Here is a 12,079-nt window from a genome sequence, read left to right as displayed (position 1 = left end):
GGAAATGGTCACTCCATTCCTACCTGCCCTGCTGGTGATCAGCTGTCTTCAACACATTGCCCCACAGGCTCTCTCGCCTTCCTGTGAGCCCAGCAGAGCATTGGACTCCAACCTGCCAAATTGTCAGCCCTGTGTGTGTGTGTCCACCCTGTGGCTACCCTGTCAGTGTGGCTCTGTCCCAGGCCCTCTGTCAGGCATGCGTTACACACATGTGGTGTGTAATACCAATGTGAGAATGTGTGCAGAGTCAGGGATCTGGTAGGTGTGGGGTGCAGGTGGAATTTGAGCCCCCGTTTTAATGGGTGCTGTGGATGGGCTGGCATTGAATGTCAGAGCAAAGCGGCCTGGGCACCATAGATGAACAGCTTATGTGTCTGCAGGGGTGGTTGGGGAATGGTAATTGGGGTGGGGGGAGGGGAGTACAGATTGTCTGTATCTTAGCAGCCCAGGTGAGGGTGGCCATGAGGTAGATGATGGGTGGGTGGGAAAAGGGTGTGTCTGAGTGTGGGTCTGAGTGACCTGGGGCTCAAAGCAACTTGGAGGTTGCCTTACCCACCTCTTCCCCCACCTTAAGCCTTTTCATCCCAACATCCTGAAACACTTCTGCCCACCCTCTCATGCCTGCTCAGTGCTGCTTCATTGGCCTGCTCTGGCCCAGGGGCCTTCCCTGAATCCCACCCTGCCCTGGCTCCAAAAGCGAACTTGCTGAACTCTCACTGGGGGTTCACACTGCACACAGGGCTTCCCACAGAGTGCTGTGCTTCATCTCCATCCTGTGCAGTAGACGCTGCTCGCAAACCCATTTTGCAGGTGTAGAGACTGAGGCCCAGAGAGGCTAAGACTGTGGGTGGCAGCACTCCTGCACCCTAGCTACTCAGGACCCTTCCACCCCCACTAAAAGCTCCATCACCACCCGGCAGGGCCATCTTCAAATAGCTGGGAAGACCTGTGGGAAAGCGACTTCTCAGCAGCTCCCCAGACCCCCTACTACCCCTTCCTGTTAATGTGCCTGCTCCTGTCCACCCTATGAGCAGCCTTCTCTCCCCTTCCCCAGCCCCTGCCTTCTACGTTGGACTGAGGCCTGAGGATGCAGATATGGAGGGGCCAGGCCCCAGCCTTCCTTGGAGATGCTCCCGGGCTGGGGAAGAGGAGCGGGTGAGCCTGCGAGTGGCAGGTGACACTCAGCAGTAATAACAGAGAACAAGGGCTGAGTGCCAGGCACCCAGTGGAGAGTGCTACAATTTTTTAACTTCTAGTTTTTATTTTTTTGAACATTTAACAGGAAAAGCATTCAACCAAATTTTAAGTTAGGATGGGTTGATTTACAATAAAATAATCAACCTAAAATACCAGCCTTTCATTTAGGGCAAGGAGGCCAAGAGTTCCCATTTAAACAGAGATTCACAGAATTCATATTTTAACCTATATTTGATGGCACACAAGTCTAAAAATCATACAACTTCCATGGAGACCTTCCCTTCAGAGTGTAACTCACACAGTTGCTCCTTCGTTCAGTTCTCAAAACTTTTAAAAAACCACTAGTTCTGTTTAAATATACGCACAGCTCCTCTGATAACAAGAGCACTCCCACACCAATTCTTACAGAAGCCGGGGCGCGGCCCGGGCCGCGGGGGACACTGCCCGGGGCGCGGCCGGGGCCGCGGGGACGCTTCGCGGGCCGGCGGAGGCGCGGCGGGGGCCCCCTGCCCGCGGCCCGGCCCCCCCCCCCGCCGCCCCGCCGGCGCCCCGGGAGGCGGGAGGGCGAGCGCGGGCTCTCCCGCGTGGGGCGGCCGGGGCCTGGCCGCGGCCTGAGCGCAGCTTCCCGCCGCAGGGAGCCGCGAGGCCGCCTTCGCCTACGCCATCATCGCCGCGGGGGTGGCCCACGCCATCACGGCCGCCTGCGCCCGCGGCAACCTGAGCGACTGCGGCTGCGACAAGGAGAAGCACGGCCAGTTCCACCGCGACGAGGGCTGGAAGTGGGGCGGCTGCTCGGCCGACGTGCGCTACGGCGTGCGCTTCGCCAAGGTCTTCGTGGACGCGCGCGAGGTGAAGCAGAACGCGCGCACGCTCATGAACCTGCACAACAACGAGGCGGGCCGCAAGGTAGGCGCGCGGGGCGGGCCGCGGGGTAGGCGCGCGGGGCGAGGCGCGGGGTAGGCGCGGGGGGCGGGCCGCGGGGTAGGCGCGCGGGGCGAGGCGCGGGGTAGGCGCGCGGGGCGGGCCGCGGGGTAGGCGCGCGGGGCGGGCCGCGGGGTAGGCGCGCGGGGCGGGGCGCGGGGTAGGCGCGCGGGGCGAGGCGCGGGGTAGGCGCGGGGGGCGGGCCGCGGGGTAGGCGCGCGCGGCGGGGCGCGGGGTAGGCGCGCGGGGCGAGGCGCGGGGTAGGCGCGCGGGGCGGGCCGCGGGGTAGGCGCGGGGCGGGGCCCGTCGGGCAGCGGGTGCGCGTCGGGCCGGAGGGAGGGAGCCGGCCCCGTCCCCGAGGGGGGCGCTGTGCGGGCGCTGGCGGCGCCCCGGCGGGAGTCCCCCTGCGCGGCCGCGCCCACCCGCAGTCGTGCCCGCGCCCGGCCTGGCGCGCGGAGCAGGGGGCGCGGCCCTTCCGTCGGCGCCGCGGATGCTCCCGGCCCCGAGCTCAGCTTGGCAGAGAGCCGGGACGCCCCGGGATGCCTCCAGCGGAGATGGGAGGCGGAGGGGTGGACGCCGTCCCCTGAGATGCTGCCGGCCCGGGGCGGGGGCGGGTGGTCTGCAGGCCCAAGTGCAGCGCGAGGGCCCGGGGGTGCGGAGGCCCTGCCGCGTGGGGACACGCCACAGTCGCGAGGTGCCGAGTGAGTGCCCGGAGAGGCGGGAGCTCGTTATCCCGGGAAGCAGGGCACAGAGGCGGCCTGGCCAGGCCTCCCGGGGCACCCTCAGCGCTGCCTGGCTCGGCTGTGCCTGGGCTGCAGCCCGAGGTCCGGAGGGGCCCCGAAGTGCCCTTGAAGGCTGAGGTGCTCAGAACCCCTCCTGGAACCCCCAGGCCCAGGAGGTGCTGGGAGGGGGCAGACCCAGACGTTGGGAGTTCTGTGGAGCCAGGACAGACGGAGAGGGAGGGCTCGGGCTGCCTGGGTGGGGACAGACCACCGCAGTGACGGGACTTGTGCTGACACCACCGAGGCCACAAGTGCGGGTGCCCAGGGCAGCTGGAGAGGAGCAAGAGTGACAAGGACCTAGGACACCATGCACAAGGCTGTGTTAAACCGAGGAATGCAGACCCCATTCACGGGGCCACCAGCTGGGCTCCGGCCCTGTGGCTAGGCAGGAAGGCCAGCCCCCTGTGGCCAGACCCTGATGTTAGACTCAGATTTTTATGTACAATCGCTTCATTTTTAACTGTTGGCATTTCAAACCGATAGTCACCAGTAGAAAAGGTAAAAAAAGAAGGCGGGTCACCAGAGGCTTCAGCATGTGGATCTCCTGGCGGGGTGTGGGCTGTCGGAGCCCAGTGTGGGGGGCAGGTGTGTAAAGTGGTACATACCTTGTTCTGCTAGAGCACGTCTGTGGGCCAGGCAGTCTTCTAGCTCTGGATATATCAGCTCACCTAATTCCCAAGGCACCTCTAAGAACAGTAGCATCATTACCCTTATTTTACAGGTGAAGAAGTTGAGGCACAGGGTGGTTAAGTAAAGGGCTGAGTGTCCCACAGTTAATGAGCAGTGTCAGAATTTGAACCCAGGACGCCTGTCTCTCAAGCTGGCATTCTTTGCACACCACACACTGCTGTGGCATGGTGATCAGAGGGCTGCCTGGTTTAGATGCCAGCTTTTCACCTCCTCCTTCCCAGGAAGGATATCGCTGTTGGCAGGAGCGCCCTCAGGGCTGGGGTGAGGAGGGAAGGGGTCAAGGCAGGAGAGCACTTACCCCAGCACAGGGTAGCTGTGAATGCAAGCTGTGCAAGTGTAACGCAGGAGGGAGTCTGTCTGGTAAGTGGTGTTGAGGGGTAGCCTGCACACCTGGGAGGGGAGCAAGGTCCCCCACCTGCAGATGGGTGGGAGGGGAAAAGTTGGCCCTTCCTCCAGCTCTCAGGTACCCCTCCCTCCTCTTCTCCAGCCCCTGGCCACATCCCGTGTGGAAGAGCCTCCCAGGAGTCCAGGGTGAGTCACACCAGCAGAGCCACTCACCTGGCTTGCCCCAGGATGATGTCTTGGGGCAAGCGGCAAGGTCTGGTCTGGCACTACCTGTCCAGTCCTGTGGCTGGGAGCTCCCCAGGCCAGTACACCCCTCCAGGCTTCTCAGCTATCATTTCTCCTTGTTTTTGTGCTCAAACCACTTCTTAGGGCACAGGTCACAGGCTTCCTCCGGCTCTTGTGGCTCTCCCTCCCTGGGGGCAGAGAAAGGAAGACAAGAGGCTTCCCTCTTCTAGCTTCAGTTTCCTTATCTGTGGCTACCTAGTTGGGCCACCGTGAGAATTAAAGAAGAGAATTCTCAGCTTGGGGTGAGAAAGGTTCAGTGTATCAAGTGGGAGAGGGTTTCATGAGCCACACAGCTCCAGGAGTGTGAGGGCTGTGGTTGCTATCCAAGGCAGCTCTTGGTGGTGCAAATACTGGAAGCTGCCAGATGTTATAAGACCAACCTCAGGAGCTTCCTGGAGGAGGTGGACCCCCAAAGATGAGTGAGGTTTGACTAGGCAAGGAAGAGAGGTGAAGGCAGGTGTGGTGTGGGGAGGCAGTGGCCAAAGGCCCAGAGGTGGGGGCTTGGGGCAAGTTCAGGGGCCCAGACTGGCAGATCTGTGGGTCACAGCAGCAGAGAGCCTGCAAGGTCACCTGCCAGGCCAGGGAGTGAGAGCCTTGACTTGTCCCCCCAGATCTTTCTGTGGCTGCTGTTCAGGTTTCAGCTCAGATGTCCCCATTCAGGCAAGCTTCCTTTTCAATTCCTTCCTAACCTTTTCTCAGATATCATCTTGCTCCTGGGCTTTCTTCCCCCAGCCCCCTCCACACCAGATCATGAGCCTGAAGTGCCTCACTCACAGCACCCCAAGGCTGGCATACACAACCACTCTGTGGACAGTGAATGGCTGAGTGCCTTATGGCCACTGGGGAACCACTGATGCTCTGGACTGGGAAGGGGCAGAAGTCGTAGATACTGACTCCAGGAAGGCAGAGTGAGGCCTGGGCAGAATCAAAAAGGGGTGGGGACTGAGTGCAGGCTGGGCACTCTCAGCTCAGAAAAATCAGTAGAAGGGCCCTGCTGTGTGGCCCAGCTCCACTCTGGTTTGTGAGGACCCCTGTGGATGGCTCCTGGGAACAGCAGTTCAACCTGGTGCTATGTATTTTCCATAGCTAAGAGGTGGGATCTGGGACTCCCCAACATACACAAGGAAAGGACTGACCACCCACAGGTCTGGCCCCTTTGTGGTGTGGGTGTGCAAACGGAGGCCCGGCGATGGTCCCCACTGGCCCTTCATTACCTAGCACAGCAGGAAGGTGGTCTCCCAGCCTCGCCTCCTCTGCTACAGAGCACCTGAGGGCCCAGACATATCCAAGGGGTCAGGAGCAAGGACAGCTGCCTAGGCTGGGGTATAGAAGGTTTAGTATACATTAGTTCTGAGCCCCATCCCTACTTTAGGACTCAGTCTCCCCATCTGTCAAATGGGCCCATGACACTCTATTTGTTCTGTATCCCAGGTGATGTTCAGGGCCAGGTGAAGGGCACACCCGGGTGGTACCCCAGGATCCTGCTGTGTGCCATTTATTAGAAGGCATGAGGCCCCACCCCAGAACTTTGCCCACAGTAGGCATCCGTGGGTCCCACACACACGCACAGCAGAGGTGGGGAACCGGCAGGAGAAAGGAGGCCAGCCCACAGCTACTCCTGGCTGAGAGTCTTGGAAAGGATCACAGATGTGTTTATCACTGGCTCCCTCACTCCTGCTGTGAGGAGACAAGACTCAACCTGACCACAGGCTCTGGGGCTTGTTGGCAGCTGGTGGAAGAAAAGGAGGTGGGGGAAGTCAGGGAGGGGTTTGCGTATGAGGGGCAGAGGTGGTGGCGGGCCCAGTGAGGGGAAGCTGGGGCAGCCCACCGCCTCACCTGGCAGATGGGGAGCCTAAACGTGGGAGCATCCTGGCCCACAGGTCTCCAGGTTCCCCAGGGAGAACCAAGTGCTGGCCTCTGGATGTGGGCCACCAGGCTGGGAGGGGGATGCCCCTGCCACCGGCCAGCCTTGCCGGCCCCTCATTATCTCATGCAATTGTGCAGTCTGCAGGGTCGAATCAGAATGACTAGGTGAGAAGATAGAAATTATAGTCTTCCCTGATGGAATTTTAGGGCCATCATATTTTTGGATTGAAATCACAGACTGTTCAGGTTGCAAATGTAGAATATTAGATTCACATTCTCACAGGTGGGGTTTGGAATCATAGGATCTTTGGTTGGGAGGGAGAGAGACATCAGGAGCCTTGGGGTGAAATATTTGGGTGGTAGATCTTTGAGGCTTTGAATGATTTCTTTCCAGTCTTTTGGGCAGTGGAGAGAGAAGCAAACCATGATTCTTGCCCTCAAGGTACTGAGTCTAGTGAAAGAGTCAGATAAGAGGAGCCAACATTATGGTTTAGGGCTCACACCACAGGGGAAATGCACACAGAAGGCTTAGAAGGGAGTCCAGAGGAGGGAGTGCTTTCCTTGGGGACAAGTCTGAAGACCTTGAGGGGAAGAAGAAGGGACCATTAGAAGGGCTTTGAAGGACAAGTAGGAGTCCTCCAGGTGGACAAGATGGGTGGGAAAGAGGAGAGCAGTTCAGAAAGAAGTAACTGTACAAAAGCATAAAGTCCTAAAAAAGTATAGTTGGGCAGGGCTCCATGTGTCATAGTCCCGTTTGACAGGTGGGGACACTGAGTCCCCAAGTAGGGATAGGACTCAGAACTGATATACACTAAGCCTTAGTTATCCCAGGTTAGGCGACTGTCCTTGCTCTTTATCACTTGGACATGTGTCTGGGCCCTTCGGGTGCCCCGCAGCAGAAAGTGAGGGTCTGACCACCTCAGGGCTAGTCTGGGAGACCACCTTCCTGTGACCTGGCTGAGCAGCACAGCCACTGTCCTGGGTGCCTGAGGGCCAGGGGACCAGCATGCTTGGAGGCCTTGCTGTACACTGAGAGTAAAGTGTGCAGGGAGCTCTGGAGGCCTCAGGGGAGGGAAGGGCCCTCGGCAATCCCTTCCTGGGGGTGTGGTGACTGTGCTCAAGAGAGGCAGCCCTGGGGATGGGGGCCCAGCTGGGATAGGGCTGGCCCCTGCTGGAATGCACTGCTTGCTCCCAGGGAGGTGAGCTCAGGGGGATGGAATTCCACCTGAGTGAGAAGTCACCTCCCAGTCCCTGCCCAGCCTCTTGCTCACAGAGGGTGCCGGTCTTGTCCCTTCCTGCCCTGCCCCGTCTGGTCTGGGTGCTCCTGGGAGCTAGATTCCTACCCTGCCCTGGCTGCAGGCAGGCCTGTGAGTCAGGGGACACCAGGGACCCAGCTAGGCTGCTGGGGTGGGGCCCAGATAAGGCTTGTTCAGCTATGCTTCTCTCCACTGTCCTGAGGGCCACTTGCATATTTGACCAGATAGAGTGGTCAGTGGTGATATGTCAAGGGGCCAGGGAGCCAGGCCCTGCCTGGCCTGAAGCTGGCTGGCCAGGTTGGGCTGTGAGGAGGCCTTCTCAGGCCACCATGCCCTCCATTCCTGCCCCAGATCCAGGAATAGATGTGTGCTCTCACCTTCCCAGGAGGAAAGGCCTCTAGCCAGAACATAAGGGACTTGGACCAGGGGCAGCCTTGAGCAAACCGCATCCCTCCATGGCCTTTATTTCTTCTATGGCCTCAGAGGGTCTTCTAGGTCTGACATGCGTGTTGGGGGTTGGCACAGGGTACTTAGGACCAATGGATGCCAACCCTGTCTGCAGCCTTGTGGAGTACACCAAACTTGTTCCTGCCTCAGGGCCTTTGCATATGCTATTTCCTTGGTCAGGAATGCTCTTCCCACAAATCTTTACATAACAAAGGCCCTCCCTGACTCTCTTCCCCTATGTCTAGTCATCTCTATCTGTCTACTACCCTATTTTATTTTCTATGTGATGCTTATCACCATATGAAATTATCTTATTTACACAGCTCTCTATGTGTTTATTGCCTGTGTTTTCTCACTACAATGTCAGCACCATGAGGAATGGCATGAGTTCACAGCTGCATCTCCCTGTACCTAGAACTGTGCCTGGCACATAGTAAGTGCTCAAGAAATATTTGTTGAGTACATGAAGTGACAAATGTCTGCTCTTACCTTGGGGAATTTCCCAGGAATACAGTTGCCAGGTTAAAAACAAACACACACACACACACACACACACACACACACACACACACACACACAAATACAGTAGTCCCAGTTAAATTTGTATTTGATATAAAGAGCTAAACTGTTTTCCAGAATGGCTGTGCCATTTTACATTACCACCAACAAAGTCTAAGTGATCCAGTTTCTCCACACCCTCACCAGCGTTTGGTGTCACTGTTTTCTTTTTGCCATTTGATAGGTGTGTGTGATGTCTCGCTGTGGTTAGGTGGCATTTCCCTATGGGCTAATGAGGTTGCGCATCTTTCCAGGCACTTCTTTGCCATCCGTGCATCCTCTTAAAGCCCAATTGATCAACTTCTCCTTTTATGCCTAGTGCTTTGGGTGTTGTCTAAGAGCTCTTTGCTCAGCCCTGGCTGCAAAGATTTTCTCCTATGCTTTTTTCTAAAAGTTCTGTAGCTTTACGTTTTATATTTAAGTTTGTTATGTTTTTACATAAATTAATCAATAAACTATAAATCAACAAAGGTTTATATCTTCTAAATTTTTATTTATTAAAATATACACGACATAAAACTTAGCATTCTAACATTTCAGTGGCATTAAGTGCACTCACACTGTGTGCAACCATCACCACCATACATCTCCGGAACTTTTTCACCTTCCCCAACTCAAACTGTTCCCATCAAACACTAAGTCCCACCCCCACCCCCACCCCGACCCTGGCAACCACCACTCTACTTTCTGTCTCTATGAATTAAACTGCTGTAGGGACCTCATATGACTGGAATTCTACAATATTTGTCCCTTTGTGACTTATTTCACTCAGCATGATGTCCTCTAGGTTCCATTATCCATCTTGAGTTGACTTTTGTAAAAGGTGTGCATTTTAAGTCAACGTTCATTTTTTGGGTCTATTTATGTACTCAGTCTGGCCAGGGTCCTCAGCCCCTACAGCCCTGTCTGTGGAGGAGAGCAGCTTCTGGACAGTTCCAGAAGAATTGTACAATCTTCTATTTATTTATTTATTTATTTATTTATTTATTTATTTATTTATTTATTAAAAATATATTGCTGAAATTATTATAGATGTCCCACCATTGACCACCCTGCACCCCCCACACACACCCCAGGCCTTCACTGCACTATTATCTGTGTCCATGGGTTATGCTATATGCATATAAGTTCTTTGGTTAACCTCATCCCACCCCTCAGCCTCCCTCTGGACTCCCTTTGAGAATTGTCAGTCTGTTCCATGCTTCTATGTCTCTGGATCTGTCTTGTTCATTGGTTTATTTTGTTCATTAGATTCCACATATAAGTGAGATGGTGTGATGTTTGTCTTTCTCTGACTGGCTTATTTCACTTAGCATAATATTCTCCAGGCCCATCCATGCTGTCCCAAAAGGTACCAGATCCTTCTTTTTCACAGCTGCATAGTATTCCATGGTGTAAATGTCCCACAGCTTTTTTTATCTACTAATCTACTGATGGGCTGTTTCCAGATCTTAGCTATTGTAAATTGTACTGCTATGAACATAGGGGTGCATAAGTTCTTTCTGATTGGTGTTTCGGGTTTCTTAGGATATACTCCTAGAAGTGGGATCAGTGGGTCAAATAGCAGTTCCATTTTTAATTTTTTGAGGAACCTTCACACTCCATAGTGGCTGCACCAGTCTGCACTCCCACCAGCAGTGCACTAGGGTGCCCCTTTCTCCACACCCTCGCCAGCACGTGTCATTTATTGATTTGTTGATGGAGCCATTCTGACAGGTGTGAAGTGATACCTCACTGTGGTTTCAATTTGCATCTCTGATGATTATCGACATTGAGCATTTTTCCCTATGTCTCTTGGCCATCTATATGTCCTCTTTGGAGAAGTGTCTATTTAGGTCCTTTGCCCTTTTTTAATTGGATTGTTTGTCTTCCTTTTGTTAAGTTGTAAGAGTTCTTTCTATATTTTGGATATTAACCCCTTATCAGATGTGTCATTGGCAAATATGTTTTCCCATACAGTGGGCTCCCTTTTTATTTTGTTGATGGTTTCTTTGGCTGTGCAGAAGCTTTTTATTTCGATGCAGTCCCATTTGTTTGTTTTCTCCTTTGTTTCTCTTGTCCTAGGAGATGTATCGACAAATATATTGCTGTGAGAGATGTCTGAGATTTTGCTGCCTATGTTTTCTTCTAGGATTTTTATGGTTTCACATCTTACATTTAAGTCTTTTATCCATTTTGAGGTTATTCTTATGTATGATGTAAGTTGGGGGTCCAGTTTCATTTTTTTGCATGTACCTGTCCAATTTTCCCAAGACCATTTATTGAAGAGACTGTCTTTATTGTATGTTCTTGCCTCCTTTGTCAAATATTAATTGCATATAATGGCTTGGGTTGATTTTTGGTTTCTCTGTTCTGTTCCATTGATCTATGTGCCTGTTCTTGTGCCAGTACCAGGCTGTTTTGATTCCAGTGGCTTTGTAGTATAACTTAGTATCTGGTACTGTGATCCCTCCAACTTTGTTCTTTCTCAAGATTCCTGGAACTTTTTGGAGTCTTTTGTGGTTCCATGTAAATTTTTGGAGTATATGCCTTTGCTATTATTGCCTATTATTAAAATAATAGGGATTGCGTTGAATCTATAGATTGCTTTAGGTAGTATAAACATTTTAATGATGTTAGCTTTTCTGATCCATAAACAAGGCATATTTTTCTATATGTTTGTCTCTTTCTCTATTTCTTTCTTCAGTGTCCTCTAGTTTTCCGAGTACAGGTCTTTTACATCTTTGGTTAAGTTTATTCCGAAGTATCTTATTTTTTTAGTTGCAGTGGTAAATGGGATTGTATTTTTAGTTTCTCTTTCTGAGAGTTCATTATTGGTGTATAAAAATGCCATTGATTTCTGGGTGTTAATTTTATAACCTGCTACTGTGCCAAATTCATTTATTAAATCTAGTAGTTTTTTGGTGGAGTCTTTAGGGTTTTCTATGTACAATATCATGTCATGTGCAGATATGATCATGTGATTTTTGTCCTTCGTTTTGTTTATGTGAGGTATCACGTTTATTGATTTGTGAATATTGTACCAGCCTTGCATCCCCAGAATAAATATCGCTTAGTCATGGTGTATGATCTTTTAAATATATTGCTGGGTCTGATTTGCTAATATTTTGTTGAGGATTTTGGCATCTATGTTCATCAGGGATATTGGCCTATAATTCTGCTTCTTTGCAGTGTCTTTAACTGGGTTTGGAATTAGGATAATGCTGGCCTCGTAAGAAGAGCTTGGAAGTGTTCCTTCCTTTTGGATATTTTGGAATAGTTTGAGGAGAATAGGTGTTAGTTCTTCTTTGAATGTTTGGTAAAATTCCCATGGGAAGCCATGCAGCCCAAGACTTTTGTTTGCTGGGAGTTTTCTGATTAGTGCTTCAATTTTGTAAGTAGTTATCGGTCTATTCAGATTTTCTGATTTTTCCTTATTCAGTTTTGGAAGATTGTATGTTTCCAGGAATTTGTCCATTTTGCCCAGGTTGTCCAATTATTTGGCATATGATTGTCTGTAATATTTTCTACAATTCTTTGTATTTCTGTGGTGTCAGGTGTTCACCTCTTTCATTTCTGGTTTTATTTATTTGGGTCCTCTCTCTGTTTCTTGATGAATCTTGCTAACAGTTCATCAATCTTATTTATCTTTTCAAAGAAGCAGCTCTTAGTTTCATTGTTTTTTTTTGTTTTGTTTTGTTTTTAGTCTCTATGTTGTTTATTTCTGCTCTGATCTTTATTATTTCCTTCCTT

At 52.2% G+C, this 12,079-nt stretch overlaps 1 protein-coding gene across 1 annotated transcript in view; it reads left to right on the top strand.

Annotated features, from left to right (window-relative positions):
• WNT7A (Wnt family member 7A) overlaps nt 1-12,079 on the top strand; it is a 61,912-nt gene that overhangs the window by 20,890 nt on the left and 28,943 nt on the right. Inside the window, exon 3 of the mRNA XM_087817848.1 lies at nt 1,832-2,103. Within this exon, the coding sequence (XP_087673974.1) occupies nt 1,832-2,103 (272 nt within the window). The remainder of the gene's footprint in view (nt 1-1,831; nt 2,104-12,079) is intronic.

This window comes from Miniopterus natalensis, chromosome 6, assembly GCF_054644295.1.
Source record: "Miniopterus natalensis isolate mMinNat1 chromosome 6, mMinNat1.hap1, whole genome shotgun sequence".
Classification (NCBI taxonomy): domain Eukaryota; kingdom Metazoa; phylum Chordata; class Mammalia; order Chiroptera; family Miniopteridae; genus Miniopterus; species Miniopterus natalensis.
Note: the sequence above shows the minus strand (reverse complement) of the source record. Positions and strands in the feature narration are given on the sequence as shown.